The sequence below is a fragment of the Scomber scombrus genome, chromosome 10 (genome assembly GCF_963691925.1).
Source record: "Scomber scombrus chromosome 10, fScoSco1.1, whole genome shotgun sequence".
NCBI lineage: Eukaryota > Metazoa > Chordata > Actinopteri > Scombriformes > Scombridae > Scomber > Scomber scombrus.
In genome coordinates, this window is record NC_084979.1 from 21,125,388 (window position 1) to 21,147,164 (window position 21,777).

Consider the following 21,777-nt stretch of genomic DNA (forward strand, 5'->3'; position numbering starts at 1 on the left):
GATGTGTGCAAGAGGCCAATGTGTCAAACACAGAAACAAGTGCAAATGCAAACAAGTAAATGCTTAACGGTCTTGTCTAGTGAGCAAAGGGAAGTGAAAAGATGGTCAGCAGCAAACACTACACACCTGAAACTACAACATATTTTATGTCTATAAAAGGAATGAAAAATAACTTTGAGAGACTGCTTATATGACTAATTTGTGACTCTGTTAAGATTGTGCAAGGCACAACATTTTTTTTGAAGGACCCAGAATGGGTATTTCTCCCCCACCCCCCCCCCCCTTTTTTTTTTGGTTGGTGAATCATTTATAGCTGGTCAAAATTAAAAAATAGCTCACAAGACAACGTGAAAAGTTCCCATATGCTGCAATTGTGTCTTACACAAAATGTATTTTGTATGACCAAGAAATAACCAACCAACAAAACAAAGGATGTACATTTCTTAAGTAAGATATGATGTTAAGCAAGCAAATGCTCATGCCTACCTGAATTAGTCAGTAACATGTTTGAACATTTGGGGCTTTCAGACCACAAGAGCTTTTACAGGAACCTTTAAGGGGCTCAGGAACTTGCATTGCAATATGAGCATTTTAACCAGAGGAACTTGGGACCAAATTTAAACCCAAAACGTCCCTACTTCTAAATTATTGTGCTACTTTCCTGCTGCTGCTCTGGTTTAACTGCTCTCTCAGGATGAGCTGCAAGTGGAATAAAAACACTTTGGTGAGGAAGTTCATCCTGTGAGGTGGGAAATACTGTATGTGTTAAAACTACCCACATCAGAATTGTGCTTTAACATCATGCTCATTCTGCCCAGTCCAAAAAGACAAAATACAATTAGTTTCTTTATTTGCAAGCATGTTATAATTACTGGTAGTGCACTTTGATAAGGGGGTATTTCCTACCTGGCAGAAATACCCACTTTTGTTTTTAGTGACCTCTTAGTTCATTTTGATTTTTAAGCACTTTTATCCCACTGGTTTTTTCATCATGAGAAAGCAGCTAAATAACAGATAGGAAGTTATCTGGAGTTTGGAGTACTGAATGTTACAATAATTGAAACTACACATGGGTGACAAAACAAATAGACAACAAATAGATTAGATAAATCGATTCTGGAAACAACTATTATTGCAACCCTAGTTAAGGCTATCGCAGTCAGCAAATCTCAACTCAGTTAAACACGTATGGGAGATTTTGTACTGACATGTCAGATGATGTTTTCTATAACCCTCATCAAGACAGCGTGATCAAATAATCATTATTAACGGCTCAGATATATACAGTAAAATAACAAAAAAGGCGATAATTCTCACCATTGTCATCCAGCAAACCTTAAATAATTATGAACAACTTGAATATTGAGGCCAAGTCTAGGGTGTAATGTCCTAGTATTTTTTTGAGTAATTCCCAAAACATAACATATGTTGTTCTTATTTAGCGTTTCACAAATAATGCAAAAACATAAAACCCTTGGGAGTCGCTGGCCTGCTTTAAACCGACTGCTTCTGCAGAGGTGACCTACTCAGCTGTGTGAGTGACAGAGTGAGGCCAGACGGGTGACACATACCATGTTATAGAGGAATGTTTGCCAGCACAGAATAAATGACAGCTCAATAGCGAGGGTCTGATCTTGCTGCACCTTTCAATTATAATGACAGCACCAATGTCAACACTGGCCTTGAAGGGGCCACACTCTGTCACAGTAATTTACCTTGAGGTTTCTGTGCAGTTGACGGTCTTGGTGAGGTGGAGGGCTGCGGCCGGGGTTTGATGGCAGGCCTGTCGTGACATGGTCTGGGGGTTGGACCTTTCTTTACCAGCCGTGGAGAACACAGGTAGTCTACTGATCCACACTGGTACTGCAGGGAGGAGGCAGGGAGGTCTGGAAAAGAAGAAAGACAATATCAGGTATTGATCAATATAATGAGATTCATCTAAACATAACACGCACAATCCAGTGTAATCCCGTAACAGTAGAGCAGCGACAGGACTGTAGATCGATGACCTTCAGCTCAGTGTGTGTTTCAGGATGTTGCCCTTGGACAGAGAGCAGGGGAACCAGAGAGGGGAAGAGAAGCTGTGCAGCATCGATCCTGACACCAAGCCCGGGGCAGCAGACAGAGAGCTGTATGGGCTGCATATTGGTTTCTCTCACACTCTTTGATAGGCCTGTGTCTGATTTACTACATCTAATCTTCTCTGGACACTGTCTGTAGATAGTTTGTGTATGTGTGAGTTTGCGTGTGGGTAAGAGAAAAAGCTTAATGTTGTAGAAATATATCCTTGGGGACCCGTGATTTTGATTTGCTAAGTTATTGCTTCTTTTTTTGAAATACAAAATTCACAAAAGAAGTGGATTGGTTTAAGATGATTTTCACCAGGCATACACAGGTTGTTGGTGCTGATCATGCACCAAAATTCAAGTAAATGTACACACAAACACACTCACACAAATGAGCTTACACCAAGGTTGTTGTGCTATTTACTAAACAGCCTGACACCAAGAAACAGAAACACAAAGCAAAAGTTCCCTCAGAGTTATAATATAAATGTGGTGGTGACCTTACAGTCAGCTATTGATACAAGATATTTTCAGATCAAGGAAAGAGAAATCCAGCATTAGCAACAACAACAATGCTTTGTGTGCATGTGTGTCTATTTCTGTCTGAAGTGCATATGCTGCATAACCACTTTCAGTTGTGTATTTTTGGCATTGCTGTCATCTGATGCTTGTATCCATTGCATCAAATCGATGTCCCTCTTTAGATTATGATAATAACTATGCAAAATGCAACTGCACAGCTTCGTTTCTTCAGGTTCATGGATTCCATCTAGTAATCTCAACTCTTTCTCAACTGGATTACAGCCCAAAATTGCACCAAGCCTCCACAAGAGCCTTGGCACATCTAATTTGATGTTTTTCAGCTGTGCTTCAGGCAGTGGAAGGAGAGAATTCTCTCAGTAATGAGTGCTGTTACGCTGTCTGCCCCATGTGGCACACTGCAGGCTTTCCCACCATCTCCACACCACAGTGGAATAAGAGCGGGCAGGGGGAAAAGATGAGACTTGTAAACAGCTTTCTCAACTCCACAGAATACAGAGAACTGTGAAATTGTGTTTCCCTCACAGGGGATCACAAATCTTGGGTAGGTTTTCTATTCACTCTGACTATACTTGCATTTGGTCCCTAGCAACAGAAATATTGTGAGCCTCCTGCCACGGTTTCTGCCATCTCTAAATCAGAGATGACTAGTGGGTTCAGAAGAGGAAAAAGCTTGACCTATGAACAAGTGAGCAGGCATGTCCTTCAACCAAACGACTGCCTAGTGAAGTACTCTTTGACCCAAGACTGGCTGAGGTGGTTCCTGGGAAAAGCAAACAGCCATGGAAGACAGCAGCATAGGGGCTGGTACCTATGGAAACACGCAGTAGCCATGGTTACCTGAGAGAAAAACCTGACCCTCATATCAAACTACCTCACAACAAACGGGAACTTGACGACACAGCAGATAGAGGAGCTGACACTCACACTTTTTCTTAATTACAATTCGAAAAAAACTGTGAAAAAATAACTTGACACATCATCTTTCACCCAAGAAATGAAGTAAATTAAATCTTTAGCTTACTATTCATAGCACAGTGAAAGTATCTCGGCACAATAACTATTAAGGCTAACTATTAACTATTATATTAAAGCTTATAGAAGCCTAGAAAACATAGAAAAGAATACATAATTAATCGGTTGTGAAATACCTTCAGAGAAGTGAGCTGCTTAACGAACATTACCTTGCCTCCAACTGTTCAGTTTCACATATCCAAAGTCCAAAGAACAAGTGAATGGAAAAATCTCCCACACAGCCCAGTCAATGTCTAAATAAATCCTGCCCTCCCAGCTTGCCAAAGTGCGCGTGTGCAACTGAGACTAGCCTTTGTGGCAAACACAAACACAAACAGACACACACGCCCTAAAAAAAATAATTCAAAGCTCAGCCCTGCATTACGCCCAGACACACACACACACACACACACACACATTCACCTGTCCTTTCCCAGGTGTGTATGAGGAGCTGCACCTGTCTATGAAGAACTGCACCTGTCTGTTCACCTGCCAAACCTGATCAAGGTTCCTCCTCCTGTGGCCAAAGTGACGTGCATATGTGTCATTGAGCAGCCCAGTGATCCCAGCATGAAAGGTTTACCAAAGAAACACAACACAATGCTGTTCTTCCAAAAACAGACAGCAAACAAAACAGTGTTTGACGTTACAAGTCACTCGCATAATTGATTCTGGACTCACAGGGAGATTAATCTCATCCAGGAGATGAGATAAATATTGTAATTGTGTCATTTTAAGAAGGATTTTGTAAAGAACCACACAGGAGAATGCGGATCTGAGCTCATTAATTTCCTCTTCTCAGTTCCAGTTACTGAGAGACGGATGAATAGGACTGAATAGGAATTAGACAGGAATTACATGTCCGAGGACATTATCACCACTGCGCCCTGTAGGCTCCCTATTACCATAACAACCTGCTCACAGTTTCAGCCACTGTTAGTCACTGTACGTCTGTTTAATTGGGTAATCAAAGCACACAAATAACTCATCTTACTGTACCTGCTCATTCATACCGGTTATATAAACACATGCTTCAGTTACTGAGAAGAGGACAGAACAAACAGCATCCTTCCAGACAGTAAAGCGAATATGTTGAGTCGTAACCTGAAAGACTACATTACAGTGTATTTCTAGACACGGTGAGGGACTGCTGGGTGCCTGATTCACAGAAACATTCAGATACCTTCAGGTATTTGACAAGGACATTGTGGAAAAATAAAGAAACTCTCGGCCTCTGAGTGAAAAGCACATGGCCCTGCCAAATCACCGGTGTCATTGTGGTGCTGTCACAAGAGAAAAACCTCAGGAATGTCATTGTTACATCACTACATAGTCTGTGAGTGCTTTCACCTTTTATTGGTGAGTCTCTCTCTAAACCCAGATCTTTAAGACATGGCATAATAAAAACCCCTAAACCCCTTTCAGCAGCTCAATCAAATTATGGGTTAGTAAAATTGGCACTGAGCTGAGTTGTTTGATACTAGTGCCAATATGATACTTGAGATTTTGTACAGATACCAAAACAACCCTTTTTCAATAGCTTACTTTGAGGAATATAAAAGTTTTTTTCTACAAAACGCCAAAGCTCTTAAACTAACCAAAAGCAGCTGTATGTGAAATGTATCTAAATCAAATTGAGTCTAAAATTGGCAAAGTTATCATGTACTATCTGATCAAAGGATAATCAAACAAGATTATGAATCAGACAAGACATCCAATACCAGCTTTTGGAAATTGGCAGTTTACTCAGTGCAACTGACACATTTCTTTCAGTGTCAATAAAAAGGATTTGGTGTTGGAAACTCAGCCCCGCTAAAAATAAGTAATGAATAGTTTCTTAATAGCTAAATAATGAATAGCTTTAGGAGAAAGAAAACAAACATAGTATTTTGTAAATCCAAAATTATTTGAGGAACAAACCACTACCTGAAATGAGTATAAAAACAACCAATTTCATTAACAAATAGTCTTCAGTGCTAACCCAATTTGTGCTATAATTTGCTAAACTATCATGACGGTAGCCAGTGTGTAATGGCTGCTGTTTTTAACGAAGAAAAAGGTGAATGCTTCATTTTGTAACAAACTCTTTCCTCAAACTAGGAAAGAGACACACAAACTGAAAACTAACGTACACAATGAAATGCACAAGCCTCGCTGGCTGTCAGTCACTGTCAGCCCTTAGGCGACCCCCTCAGAGTCATTTATTACCCATCATCCCCTGAGTACAGTCCTCACACCCCAGCGCTGTCTGGGAGACAGATCACTCAGATTCAGCATTGTCTCCACAGTCAGGCAGCCAGTCAATCAGGTCTCCTCCCTGCAAACCAACCCCTGGTGAGGTTGAGCTGACATCTTGCCACTGCACCCTGATTCCCCACCAAGACTTAGCTGTGACATTCTGTCTGTGTGTGGCACCTCATTATTCCCATATCACTATCAAATTTCCCAGTGTCTCTGCATTGCTGCATTATACTTGCTCTGCTCCTCTCATCCTGTCTGTGTCCGTGTGTTTGCTCCCTTCCTCTACCCAGAAACATATTGATCTGGTTTTTCAAGTCTGTTACGATGAAAGACTTCAAGAGTCAATGAGAGGCAGTCTCTCATCTAATGGGTCTTAGATTTATAATGGCCATCAAGCCAAAGAGCCACTTATCTTCTAAATTCCCAGACAGGATGCTGTTTTTTTTACATGAGGAAGAAAACAAAGCCATAGAGGGTAAAGAGGAGAGAAAGCAAAAACAAAGTAGAGAGAGAGAAAAGGTTGTGGAGCTGAAGGAGAGATCAACATTCACCATCAGTTTTAACACCATGTCATCTACCACTCTGTATCTCCACACATCTCTTCTCACCTCACCTCGTCTCTCCTTTCCCTGTGCAGCAGCAGACAGTAATGAGTGCTCTGACCTTGTTCTACTTTTCTGTTAGTACCCCAATGGTTTAAACCTTGAGTAAAACGTCCACAGAGGGACGAATATGCTTGAATACATACAGTTGAAGGAAGCACATAGAGGTCTCAAACCTGGGGACAGTGGCATGTGAAAGTGATACTGTTCAAAACAATCCATACAAAAAGTGACCTTTATCACACACAAGAGGAGGAAACCACAAATTGTTGCAAGTGGGTGTTCAGGTCGAAAATAGCCCTGTTGCTTTAGTCCTTCGTTTACTGGTGTGACAAGAAATACAATCAAGAAAGTTCGGCCAGAGAATTAAGAGTCATAAGTTTGTGTGATTAGGTAAACAGTTGAAACAGACAAATATGCCTTTCACTTTACAAAGGAAGGTGCACTTACATGTATACATTGGTGCCTGAAGTGCCTAGCTGGATTGCTGCAATGCGCAACATCATTTGCTCAAATGACTCTGTGCTTTTTTGCTGGAGCCCATTACGTTGGCACCCCCGCTGTATTGATGAAGTGGCCTCAGCTAATACTGGCATAAGGTATATAAAACAACCCAAGTACCTATGAACAGGTTTGTGCATTTAGTTTCATTTCACCAAAAATATGACTGAAACACACTGAGCATACAGATAGAAGTGGAGAGGTTGCTTATTCTGCAGCAAATGTTTGACATGTTTCTATAGATGTTTTTGTATCTTTAGTACCCGTGGAAAGGTATAAATATTAGAATTCCACCACAGCTGCTGAGCTCAGCAAAGGTCAAATCAGCAAACATTTAACAGCCACCTTTCATACCAACAGAAAGTAAGAGATCAATATTCAAATAGTTGTGTGGAGTATCACTTTAAGAAGATATGTCCCACATGCATAGACAAAGTGAAAAATATTGTTGTTCAGCTTCTCCAGGATCTACAACATCCTCAATCTCTGACAATCAGCAGATTTCTCTCATAAAGTAAATCCCTGTTCACTGTGAGGTTTATTAAAACACACACACACACACTCACTCACACACACACTCACACGTGCATGCAGTCATGCACACACAATACAGAGGGATCAACAGTTATTCAATCACATACAGTAGCATCTGGTCCCAGATTACAAATCTAGTTTCACCCATTTCTCATCACGCTCTTTTATCATAACCACACATATCCCCCCTTGTGAAACCACCCAACAGTGTGGAGATTTCTGTGGATGTTGTATTCTTTATGAATTAGGAGCTGGTGAAGTTTCACTGCTTTCATGGCTTTCCAGGGGCTGGGGGCAAAGGAGGGGGAAAGGCAAGTCATCTTGTTAGTGCTGTCCTCTCCCCCTAAATCAGGTCAGCGGGCACAGCGGGCACACTGACATGTCTCCCTCTCTAAGTGGGGGGATTTCATCAGCTCCCACAGATTAGGACCATGCGATTTCTGGGGGGATGAGACGAGGAGGCACCAGTTGGCTGAAAAGTGTTGAAGAAAGTCATAACCTGCTCTTGTGGAAGCACAGCCCAAATAGAGAATGCAAATGGGTGTAACAATATGTGGATAAGATAAAATACAATTGGGCGGTTTTGTTAGGAAGTGAAGCATGACAGAGGCAACACTGTGAAAACGCACAACAGCTAACTCTGTTAGCAATCTTTAGCAGATATATAGTGGTGTAGGCAGTAAATGCAATAGGAAAAAAATAGGCTCATCTGTGTTCAGTTCTGGTAATAATGCACTGTAACTGTCAACAAGTAGAGAAAGCTACACATAAACAAAGACTGACAAGTTAATATCAAAGTGGCAACATGCTTGTGGATTTCCAGGCTAAATCAAGCCACCCATAAAAGAGCTCTCCTTCCCAAAACCAAAGAGGCCATTGCCATAGCAACAATGCTGATCTATATTGCTAATATAGTAGTTAGGTCATGGCAGCATGGTGAACTATAAAAATTGCTTTTGCTTTTAGTAGGAACACAGATCTGACAAAAGTGGGCTTGTCTTGAGAAATGAATAAATCAGAAAGCATCCTGGCTGTTGTCCTTTAGGTGGGAGCAGAAGAAAGACGAAACACCACCCTGCACTCAGTGACTGCCATTAAGTATAATACTTTGGTCAAATGACCAGCTTCATTCCCCAGACACTGTTGTGTCCTTGGTGGCTGGAGAGAAGAGGAGCAGGGGGTGACGTATGACACAGTCACTGACCTGAGACCTTTTTTCCAACAGCATGACTCAAGGCAATTATAATTCATCTGACAACTACACAGATACAGTACAAGTCACAAGGAACAGTCAGAGTTTACGGTTAGTAGCACAAAGATGTTAGGAAATGACAACGGGGTGATTAAAATTTCATACTCATCATCAGACACGTGACTAGACGGCATGGCTGCCCCTCTACTACCACAAGTGCTACAAGAGGCTTTTATGAGGCAGGGTGCAGAGAACTGAGCCTCTATTTGTCTGGATGCAGTGCAGTACAGTAGCCCAGAGCGCTAGTGTAAAGGAAGCAGACACAGATTGGCAATTAGGGCAACTACACACACATCAGAGAACAAGGGGGTTTAGAAACCTGCCTGTGGAGATTACTGCCCAAATGTTCCACAAACAACTGAAGACTACTGTGGCTGTGTGATGTTAAAACACAACTGGCTGTTTCGAACAACAGTCAGGTTAAATCTGCACAGGAGAGCCCAGCTCAGCCCATTTAACTAAACACTAACACACCTTCACCAGCAAGTGGAATTTCTAACTACTGGTGCTGGAAAAAATACTCCAGCTCTTTCCATTCCCACTGGGGATGAGGAAGGTCTTAACAAACACAGGTCTGCTCCATGAGTCATCATCACCCAAAGCCTAAAATAGCATTTTCAAAACAAATTTCAATCATTTCCTTTCCTGTGAGGGCCATATTGTATTATTGGATTATGCAGTTTAATCTTCTGGATCTCTTCATACTGACAAAGGGTCTCTGAAGTGTGAATTCATTGATTATTTTACCATATATAGATTGGTGGGATTAACTTTTCATTGTGTTGGACAGAACCAGTTAAAAACTGGTCATGTGGTTGACTGCATGATTGATAAATTGCTGACTGAGTACAGTGTCTCTAAAGAGCTAACCACACACCGACCTCCATATGTATGCATCCACACTAACACATGTACATGCATACATTATTCAGTCGCAAAGCCTGGTGGCTTCACTTTATAGAAACCCATCTGCAGTACAGACCACATAATTACTTTGACACTTAACTTATGTCAACGTTGTTACTATTACACTGTGATCGGCGAACGTTTTACAGCGTGCTGCAAAGTGTTACATTGCGACCACAGAAAAACATTCAGCAGCTACCAAAAACACTGCTTCCCAAATCATTCCCTTTCCCAAATAAAACGCAAACCCACACTAGGAGAACATTTCACAGACAACCAAAACATACCTCTCACGGCCACAGAATTACACCTCTGGTAAAGCCAGTCTCTCCCAACACAACAGTAAGAAGTGGTGTATGTAGAGTGTGTCCATTCAATCCAGCGTTTCCAGCACACATATGCACGTGTTTGTAGGAAAAGAGGCGTTTTTACTATGACAGGAAAACGGGGAAATTCGAGGGAGGAGACGTTTCCAGTACAAAGTTCCACAATGTTAATATTTATACATAGACATGTTTGTGCAAAAGGCTACAACTAATAATTTTTTTAACTACTAATCTTTATCTACTAATTCATGGATAATGTGATGAAACCGTTAAGAGAAAAACAGAAAAGTTTCAATTTGAGTGATGTTAACTACATTTTTTGAATTTTTGCTTCATAAATAACAAATGCTATCAACTAAACTATTAATCAAGCTGTTTCAGCACTATTTCAACACCATTTCCTTCCACATCTTGCCACCTCGTGCATTCTCCTTTTACAAACTTATGTGTAAAACTATAATTTTTTGTCTTTTGCCCCTTGACTAGGCCTCCATTCTCATAGCTATGGTAGTACTAGGTGGGGTGGAGGGGTACCCACTGCCCCACCCTGCATCTGTTCCAGGCAGGATGGATGTCAGCATGAGGAGGGGAGTGTCTATGAGCTTGCTGACAGTCAAAGTGTCCCAGAGCGGGGCAGCCCTGCCCAGTACAGGTCAACGTGTTGTCCATCCAAGTCCAGTTCAGTCCAGTCTGGTTGGTTAAATCCATAAAGGGGTGTAAATGTAAAGGGCTGGGTTGATAAAAGAAAAGAGGGGTTGAGGTTGAGGAACTGACAGTAAGTCAGAATATCTGCTGCTGTCACTGATCATCTTTGCTGATACACACTGGACTCTTACCAACGTACACACACGCAGAGACAAAAAGGTCACTGTGCACTCAACACCAACATGTCTTCTTTGACGTCATTTTCAGTGTGTCACTTGGCCCCTGAAAGGCAGCATCAGCTAAGGGAGCTCTCCAGCAAGGAGCTCCCGCCAGTCTGTGTCAACTTATGAACAAAATGTTTGACACCAGTTCACTTGGCTGCAGTTTCTTAGATGAGTCACTCAACTTTGAAAACTGAGAAAGAAGCCTAAATTAAAAATTTTTGTAGAAATGGAAATTTAAATTGCTGGAACTTTTCAAACCGAGGTTTGTGGAGGGCAGAATTAGCTAAGACATGAGAGCAAGAAGCCAAGATATACCAGGAAACATGAACATATACTCACACACAGATCACTGTACAAGGAGAGGGCCTGTTATAGAAGCCAGGTGTACACTAGACAGACTAATAAAGGCTCCAATTTCCTCTCTAATGGCTCCAGTATTTCCCCTTACAGCAGCGGCACACTGCAGTGCTGTGAGACATGTAAGTGAACCCGGAGACAGCGGGAGTAGTATGGCAAGCTTCCTATAGACTTAGTCAAATTCAAAAAGCTGGTCTAACTGCTTAAACTCAAAATAGAGATGCTGACCCATTGCTGCATGCAAATAGACCTCAGAGCTACAGTATATGTGCTGAAGAGATTAAATCAAACAGTTTATCAGGACTGTGCGATAATCCAGCTGGAGCCTTCAGCCTACATTAATTTACAGATAACAGATTTTCTCCTTTGGGAATAAATCTGCTGTCATTACATGAATAATTTACTTCTTAACATATCAAGTCATGTGCAAACAAGACTTCTATGGGTCCTTGTGTAACCTTTACATATGCAAAACATGTATCCAAGCATAGCAATTACACCCAAGTAAATGTAACTGTCCTATTTTCCTGAAATTCTGATGTGTTGTCCTGATTAATCAAAGCGAAGCGAAGGTGCAACGTGATTGATCTCATCTTCTGAGCTTAGGATGACAGAAACTGACCCTTTTAGTCTCGAGATCTATTTTTATGACAGTCTTTAATGTATGATTTAGCGATTTCTTCTGGCATTAGAGGTGACAGTCTTCAGGTGAGGTGGCACACCTCTGTAACTTCTTACGGAGTATCAACCTTGTTCATAACCAGCTTTCATATATGTTATGTTACCGTTGTGGGATTTCTATAGAATGAGCTGCAGAGGACTAAAATCGCCTGCAGCAGGCAGCTCTGCCCACCTGTCATCTGTCACCTGTGTTACCTGCAACAGCTTGTCTCTGAAGGGGGTCTGAAGGGTGAGGAATTATCGAAGAGGGCCCAATTACAAGCTTGTTGTTATTGCGGCTACTTGGTGTCTACTGATCAACATCGAGGATCCACCAGAGATGTATAAAAACAGTCCTGATCAAGAGATGTTTCTATAGTGAATAGAGCTGAATGATTATTTGAATAATCAATTGTTCATTCATAAGTCGTTTTAGTCATTTTTAAGCAAATATGCCAAGAATTTGCTGGATTCAGCTTCCCAAATGTGAAGAACTGACGATATTCTTTGTCATATATCATAGTAAACTGAATATCTTTGGGTCTTGGACTGTTGATTGGATAAAACGAGACAATTATCAAGAAAATAGAGACTGATAATGAAAATAATGGTTACAACCATAAGAGTGATCTTATAGGACACACTATTGTAGCATGAAATACAATTCATACATTTTCTGGAGTGCTGCTTGATATTAGTAAAGATTTGAAGAAGCCAAAGATAAATGCTACAAAATATTCACTTTTTTACTTAAACTTTCCACATTTAACTTTCACCCATTTCCACATTTTTGCTGTCAAGAAACACCCATCAAAAAACCTGAGAGATCACCAAGAACTGCTTGCTGTCCTGAAATTGACCATTTATGGTAGTTCCCCAGCCACTGCAAGCAGCTCAATGTGTGCACAGGTACTGATTTTCCACTTTACGAGGATACATTAAAGTTCCCCCCTGATGTGAATATGGGAGGAAAGGATTCTCCAGTCAAGCATCCCTGAAGGAAAATATATTTTAAAAAGCTGTCTGGTAGTTCACATGGCATGAATGCATGCAAACAAGCATGTATACATACTGCACACACATGCACATACACTCACACTATGCCCTGCAGCAGAAATTCATTAAATATCTTGTTACTGGCCTCTGGAAACCATCCCTCATCGTTCTACCGAGCAGTAGGACACAACTACAAAGACAGTTCCAGCGTTAACACTGAAACCGTATAAGCTTTTGAAGTGAGCAGCGGTTTGAAAATGAGAGACGACAATCAGAGGCGAGCAGCCTATCCTCCTGAAGGAGGTCAGATTAAAATATGATAAATATTACTCCTGATTGAGGTTGGCAGGAGGGGAGCACTGTTTGTGGATTTTTCTCTTCCTGCTGTCTGATGCCAAAGTCTAGCACAAAAACAAGACACATGCTTCAATGGAGACAAGAGAGCTTCTAACACTTTCCGACTGACTGCCCAGACCAAATGGAGAAGTAAAGGACACACGCACTCACGCACAATGCACGCAAAGACACTTGTACAAAACAATATATGTGAAAGTTCAAACTGAAAGTGCTGAAATCACATAGAAACTGCTCTGTATTTAGACTGCTGTAAGATAAGACACATAAAACATACTCTGTCTCTTCCAGTTAAGAAAGGGTCTGCTGATCCGTCATTATCTAATTACATGACATTTTTTCTTTTTTGCTGATTCCTATAATTATCTTGCCAACACTACAGGAAATGCCATCACCGACTGTAAGTGGAGGAAGACCCCAGGTGCCCTGGGTAAAGAAGAAGTTGCGGGTATAATTACCACAGTGATGGAGTACACTAATCAGGGTGACTTTTAAACATGGTATCTGCATGTTGGGGTATTTTTCAGTTTGTGTGAGGCTTGGTCAGCATCACCACAAGTTTTTCAGCATCCAATACGGATCACTTCCTTTCTCTTGATTCAACAAAGGAATGAAGAGGAAAACCACAAGAATGGCTTTGATGACTTTATATGTAGAGGAGATGGACAAAATCATAAAAACACTTTCACAATTGCTTAATCCAGACTCCAGTTTTTAAGGAAGTGCACAGTTGAAAACTTCCATACAGAGCAATCATCAAAACCCATGGCTCTCACAGAATGGCTGCCCTCACCACTACAGACCCGCCCCTGTATTAAATAGTTGTGGACACTGTGGGTTAAAGACATCCTTTCCTTTGGCTTTCTCCAAAAGTAAACCTGTCCAGACTTAGGAAAATGGGTGAAACATGACTCACTACTTTTTCCACTGCCCAGGGATTCAAGGATCTTGCTTCCCACACAAGCTTACTGTGTGAGTCTTTGTGCATCGACCTCGAGTACAAGCAGTTTCGACATGGCAGCCTTATCATATACACCAGTTTATGGTGTTTATGGCTTGACTGACAGCTCATGATGAAGAGTTTTTGTTGATACTTGGTGGACAGAGGTGCTGATTCAGTTCATTTTTTTACCTTGGAGTTGAACTTTGAGTTACAACCACCATTCTTCTTTGTTGACGTAGTTGCCTGTGTTTCGTGACTGTTTCCTTTAGCTAATTAAAGATTTTTGCACTTGCTGTTAGCGAAGAATACGTAATTTGGGCACTGACAATTAGAGGAGTTTGGAAACTCAAATAAAAGTAATGATTGTAAGACATAGTAAAAGCAAATCCATGTTGTTAACAGGCGTACTTTGGATGTGTAGCTTTCTTCCTCCACACCAGGGTTTTGTTTTTCATGTGGTGTTTCTGTGATTTTGTCCATTCATTGCACATGTAAAACTACCCCACTTCAAGGACAGCATGATTAGGAAATCTAGTACTAGCAGAGACTTGGATATTGAGAGTTCACACTTTAATTACACTTAAAATAAATCTACCTAATGGACATGATTATGCTGATATATGAGAGCCCTGTTTCTACACTAATACTACCACCAATCTAAGAGGATCAGACCGTTCTGTCGCCAGCGAAGCCTGCGATGATCCAGGAAATGTAAGCAGCCACAGCAGCTGTACAGCTGTACAACACCAGCTTCGTACTATGGAATATATGTCATCCAGATCCTGTGGCTGCCTGGCTCAGCACCATCCCATTGATCTGGGTCAAAAGGTCGTTGATTAGACTGAGTCTCATAGTCTCTAGGCAATGCCACAGTGTCTGCCACACAGCCTCAGCTCGGCTCACACAGCTGCTGCCGGTCGTCATGGAAACACTCAGACTCCCTGCTCTTTAAGACAACTCCCTAGTCAGCTAAATTATAGTGTGCCAAAAAAAAAAATCCTGAGAGACTGAATGCAAACACTAAGATATCAGTAGTGAATAATTGACAAATTACGCAAGTGGTGGCTGTGCAATCAACTAAGCTTTAAATCATTTAAATCAAGTTAATGTCATGCAACCATGTAATGACATCATGGTGCTAGTAGTGGTCATCACATCAATGCAACCTCACATGCTCTTTTAGTGAGCTTGCGTCAACTGGAAGTTGTAAAATGATCAGAGAAACACAGTCTGAGTGCTGTTTTATCAGAGAGACAGTACAAGGGGCAATGAACTGAAAAAACATTGGCACTGTTCGCATGCTCACTACATTACTCACCACACATCACTTGTTCAAGGAGCCAGAGGGTTCAGCACTCATTCCTAATTACCCACTGTAGTATAGATGAAAGCCAAACAAACTAGAACCCAAACACACGTACGCTATCTCACTCAGAAATTCCCTGAAAAAACACTGCAGGGAAGAATCAAAGCGGCAGAAAATCGCCCCAAATATACGTTCTTAATAAAACATGATCGCAGACTGCCATGTATATTTCAGAAGGGCAGCGAGAATTAACCCACATTCAGCAGACAGCTCCGAGCCCACACACCCAAACATAACCCAGACAGAGGTTTGGTTTTCAAGGAAAACACATGCATTTATTTTAAAGCAGCAGCACCTGCTCCATACACTAAAGCAAAGTTGGAACATTATGCAAGACGTAAGTGTCCACATCCTCATTCCCATGTAAATATACCTTAAAACCTACTGCAGAGAGAAGGTATAGCCATTAGAAACTCACCAGCTAAAACTCAGTTTGCCATCTGCCTTTGATGTCTTCTCTGTTTTTACTCTCTGTCTAAAATCTCTGTAGATCCTGTCGTATCCTGCTGTGCATAAACATAAAAAGCAGAGTCCAATCTAGTCCAGCAGAGTGCCACGAGGAGGTCGTCTAAGGAGCCTGGATGCTTCACTACTGCTCTCAGGGAGACAGCATGAGTCTGCTACTGCTACTACTTCTGTTCCTTCATCGGCTCTCTAACCACGCTTCCTCTCTCTCTCTCTCTCTCTCTCTCTCTCTCTCTCTCTCTCTCTCTCTCTCTCTCTCATTCTCTCTCTCCCCTCCTCCTCTTTGCTCCCCTCCTCCTACTCCTTCTCTTTCTCCTCCTCCTCCCCTCACCCTCTACAAACGCAGCCCCCCAAAAAATGTGCTCCTGTCCTGCGCTCTCTCCCCGTCCTGATCCCAGCACCATTCAGAGCGGCGGACTAAACAATGCCTCCGCTGCCGCCGCTCTGAAAGGAACCCAGGAGCAGTTCTCAGCCGGCAATAATGCCTCCCAACTGTCACCATGGAAACTAATGACGGCCCAGGCTGGCAAGAGGAAGGAGGGAGGGTAGAAAAAAATGGGGGAGATGGAGAGGGAGGGGAGAGTTAAGTGAGAGAGAGAAGAGGGTAGGAGGGAAAGAGGAAAAGAAGAGGGTGAATGAAGGATGGGGGAAGTGTGTATCAGTGGGTGTGCCAGTGCAGTTGTTGTTGTGTGTGTGTGTGTGTGTGTGTGTGTGTGTGTGTGTGTGTGTGTGTGTGTGTGTGTGTGTGTGTGTGTGTGTGTGTGTGTGTGTGAGGATATGAGTAAAGGAGGGACAGTTTTAGAGGAAATTCTTCAACATTTTTTGTAAATACAGTGCACTATAGAGATCGAGGAGGAGGCACTACAGTGTTTATTCCAAGGCTGAAACTAACAACTCTTCTCATTATCAATTAATATTTTAGTCTAAAAAATTTCAGAAAATAGTAAAGAATACTAATCGAACTCTACTTCAAAATGCTTTTTGTTCAGAAATCAGTCCAAAGATATTAAATTTACAATAACATAAAACACAAAGAAGCAGCAAATTGTCATATCTAAGAAGCTGAAACCAGCAAATGTTTGGCCTTTTTCATGTTAAATGCTTCAAACTATCAATTATAAAAATTTTAGTTGATTATTTTTCTGTTGTTGACCAACTGATTGATCAAGGAACTGTTTCAGCAGCTTTTTCCTGAAGAAAAGCAGCAAATCCTCTGATATAAAAAGCTGGAACCGGGTCATTTTTGTCATTTTTGCTTTATAAATAAACAAAATTGTTGTTATATAATTTTAGTGTCTGATCCTTTCAGTGATAGTTCTTTCCTAAAAATATTTGTAATTCAGATGTGTCAATAATGAATGTTGTTGTATCCTTTGGAGAGACACTTTACCACAAGTATCTGGGGAGTACATCCGTGTCTCTGTGCGACTTCCCCCCACAGACTAGGTGATCACAAAAGCTGCCAGAATGACGCGCCCAAGCTGCTCCAACCCTCTTCATATGCACATATAATTATAACAAGCCCCCTGCATATCTCTCTGTGTTCCCCCCTCTTTCCACTCTATAGTTGGGGTGACATCAGCTTGAAAGACGGGGTGACATTGCCTGAAACCGGCTCTCAACCCACAGACGAATGCCACCGATAACCATGGAAACACTGCTGAAATATCCCCAGTTCCAAAACGATAACAGGGCTTTAAATCTGGGTGTGAGGAGAGGAGCGGAAGAGAGGGAGAATGTAAAGAGGGGGATGGGTGGCTGTGTTCGATTTAGATTCAGGAAACAGAGAAGCTTAAAAATTGGAGGCAAGCTCAGAGTGGCTGAGAGTGGGTTAAAATGGGGCCCGATTGATCCTCTTGTCCTCGTGTTGAAGCAGCGACAGAGACGACATCCTCCTGTGTAAAACCCCCTCACCTCCAACAGCTTATTCTAGGCCACCTTTTGCTGAACTGATTGAAATTCTCAACACAGTGAATTATGCATCGTGCTGGATGGGGGAACAGGTGCTTCTCTCCACGGCAATAAAACCGGCTGGTCAACCCAGCAGACCTGCTGAGGTGAAATATTCTCACATGAAGGAAAGACGAGATAGAGTCGGTGCTGCAGACGCCCTAAAGGGCAATCCAAATAAAGGGGAAAAACCCATTTCAAATAAGAATAGACCCTTGCCTTTGTGGGTTATCTAATGAGGCATGGTGCTTGTACCCCCTCTTTACACCAAAGAGAGGAATGTGAGCTGTGGGTTAGCAAGGAATGTCGAATCTCTCGCCATCTTGTTAGCTCTTTTTGGCTTATGCAAGGCAGAGATCGTTGCTCGAAGTTAAATTTTGCTTTAAAAAAAGGGGCTACAGGGAGATTTGATTTCCATTTCATTGCCTTGAATAAACCCACAGAGATAGAGATGTAGATTCACTGACAGGGACTCCAGGATACAGGAAATGCACCAAGCTGGCACAGTTCTTTCTTAACAACAAACTGCCCTTCTGTCACCCTTCACCACTCTCACTAATTACAACAACGACCTCTTTCCATCTGTCTGCAAAGAAGTAACTTTGTCTGGTTATTTGCACTCTCTGTCACACATAAACCCCGCTGGAATATTGACAGCAAGTCTAAATCTTCTTTGGTGCACCCATCCGCTCCACTGACCTAAGGATGGCATCTGTCATACATCTGCCCAACAGGATCACCAATAATACATACACACAACATATGCAGCTAAACACTGCAGCAGACAGTAACCACTCACAAACTGTTTTTGTCAAAAAATTGTCTATGGATACCAATGTCTAGGAATTGAGGCATACGATACTGTTTATCATTATTCAACAAGACTCTGCAAAAAACACAGAGACAAACATAACAATGCTGTCAACTATATGCAAAACACTGCATCAGCACTGTTTGAACGCCTGCCAAAGTTTTGTCGACTGGTCTTCAAAGGACTGGGCTAAATTTGATCTGCACACACACATACACACATACACACATACACACATACACACATACACACACACACACACACACACACACACACACACACACACACACACACACACACACACACACACTTTTAACTGTAGGGACACTGAGGACTTAGCACACTTAGCGTCGGTCAGGACTTGATACAGAAATCTGCATATATGAATAAGTGTTTTTTAAATAGCTCAGATCAATCAGTGGGCTGATGACATGGCATGCATGGCACTTGGTCTGGGCGCCTCGGCACGCACCCTGCAGATGAAAGCCAAAGGAGGACACTGGGCTGTTGTCATGGAGACAATTCACATTCCACAGCATGTTAACCCAACTCCAGGATTTTTCCAAAAAGCCCCCACACAGAAAGACAACACAGGCACGCATGCATATGAATTCATCTACACAGCACTGCTTGGGCCAACACATATTCACTAGACACAAACACATAAGCTTCAGCTGGGAAAATGAATAACTTTCACATTCACACGTCTCTGAAGGTCCCAGAGTGCCAGCGAGACACAACATCCAGACAAACCTCAGACGCAGACGGAGGTCGAGGAAGGACACAGTTATCGCAGCTGGAGACTTCCAGTGTTATTGACACACATTCATGTTGACTCACTAAGCCCTTGGATGCGGCTTGGCTTTCTCAGAGGGGAATCACACTCTCAATGATTCAATACCAGGATCAATTATAGCATTCAGAAGGAAATATGGTTAGATTATAGTTATGAATGAAGACATGTGATCTTATAACAGGGACACCTCTCTTGTCCTTGAATAAAAGTGTCTCTGAGATGTATTCCTAAATATCTGCCTGCTAACCACCTAACCCTTTACCTTAACTCCTCAAACATTCAGCAGCTAAAAATCAAAGAGATATTTTAAATTACTCTAATGAGCACACTGCCACCCTCCCTCTCTTAGGAGTCAGAGCCTCTCTTTAAAGAAGTCATTAATATTTCACCCAGAGGAGAATTCTTTAATTCATTATTAATATTTAAACCTATCTGCTGGAGTAGGGGGGGTCTTATCTGAATTACAAAGAGGGTGAATCCCAGCATAATCCATGTATCTATGTTACTACTGACAGAAAATGATGTGCTAGAGCAGCTGTCCCACTCTGTTAGAGTAGCGCTGACTGGTGGTGGTGAGATCTGAAGAACGTATTTCTACACTGGCCCCGTGCTGTCTTGTCTGAGGGTGCCTGGCCTTGGGGCAGGGTGGAGATGGTGGGTGCAGAGAAGGAAGCAAAACACAGAGAGAGGATACAGTTTGGGAGGAGGAAGGAGAAAATGAGAGACTGTGTCATTAAGAATAACAGCAAAACAAATTCAACAAAGCTCAAGAAAGAGATACTGAAAGGAATACACGACCAACTTAAATTCAAACTGATGCAGTAGTTTTTCAAATTTAATTAGTTAGTTTTTCAAATGTAATTGTTTAATGACTGAAACAATTAATTGATTAATAAAATAGTTGCTGATTATTTTTCTGTAGACTGCTTAATGGTTTAATTGCTTCAGCTCTAATTGTTGCTACAAAAAGGAGCTGAGACTCAAATATGTAACTTACAGCAGCCGACTATCCTGAAGAATTCCTCTGCAACAACATACGATCAGCATGAGTATTTATGAAATAATTACTTTGCATTTGTTGGGAAATGTGGTGATTGACTCTGAGATAGAAATTTGTCAACTGGATATACACTTTCTACAGGAATATATTGATGCATTTAAATAAGGAAAAAGAGTGTGTCACAACATCTCTAATGTGATATGAAATAAAACAAATTTAAAAAACATGATCAATTGATGCTACTACTTTAACTACTTCACCTCCCAGTCCAGTGGGTCTTATACTAATTAACTATAAAGCAAATCTTACTGGATTTAACTACTAAGATAGCAGATACTGACTGATTTCAGAGATAAGTAAAGTAATATATTCTTTATTTCCTTCTCCTGTGTTAGTCAAACACTCCAAATGAGTCATGTGGACATTTATATACAGCAGATAACTTTTTACCATTTTAATATTTTAACTCAGTGGTTGGTTATTATCGGTTTGTCTTTTGTTGTGTATTACTTTGTATGTATCTATGTGTATTTATGAATATGTGTATGTATGGACTGTAAGCTGCGAGATACCTGAATTTCCCCAATGGGATTAATAAAGTATCAATCTATCTATCTAACTACTTGCACCGATGCTCAATATACAAACAGCTTTGACACTGAGGGTTTTGTTTGTATTTATCGAGGTATAATGTTCATAATCTATTTGGTTTAATTTATTACATCATCACATGGAGCAGCTTTGCTGTTACTTTCAATCTTTTTTTTAATGACTGACTGTATATAAATTTCCATCTCCCCCTGGTGGCTGGCTGCAGTGAAGTTCTTAAATCCCACCCCCTCCACATAGTGAAGAGGATATGAGTCAATCTAAAAAAAATCAAAGTCCACATCTAATAAATGTCTCTCAAAGATGGTGTCTATTGTTCTATAATTCTCATCACCATGATGCTTGCCCAAGTGCTGATAAGTTTATTTTTAATAAGTTGTCTGACGATAATAAAAAGGGGATGTGACATCATGATTGACAGCTGCTCTGAAACCTCTGGCAGACACTGAGACAGCTGAGGGGGTGTGTCCCTACAAATGATGTCACACAAACAAGATGGCAGCTCCCGGAAACAAGATATTTTGGCTTCCTTTTTGCACAGTGGAAGGAAGTGGAGACACGTCGTTGATATACAGTTCATCATTTTAAGTCTCAAACATCTTACTATGTGTTTTTCATG

At 41.4% G+C, this 21,777-nt stretch overlaps 1 protein-coding gene across 1 annotated transcript in view; it reads right to left on the reverse strand.

Annotated features, from left to right (window-relative positions):
- fgd (faciogenital dysplasia) overlaps positions 1 to 21,777 on the reverse strand; it is a 52,574-nt gene that overhangs the window by 19,903 nt on the left and 10,894 nt on the right. Inside the window, exon 2 of the mRNA XM_062427582.1 lies at positions 1,716 to 1,886. Coding sequence (XP_062283566.1) covers positions 1,716 to 1,886 — 171 coding nt within the window. The remainder of the gene's footprint in view (positions 1 to 1,715; positions 1,887 to 21,777) is intronic.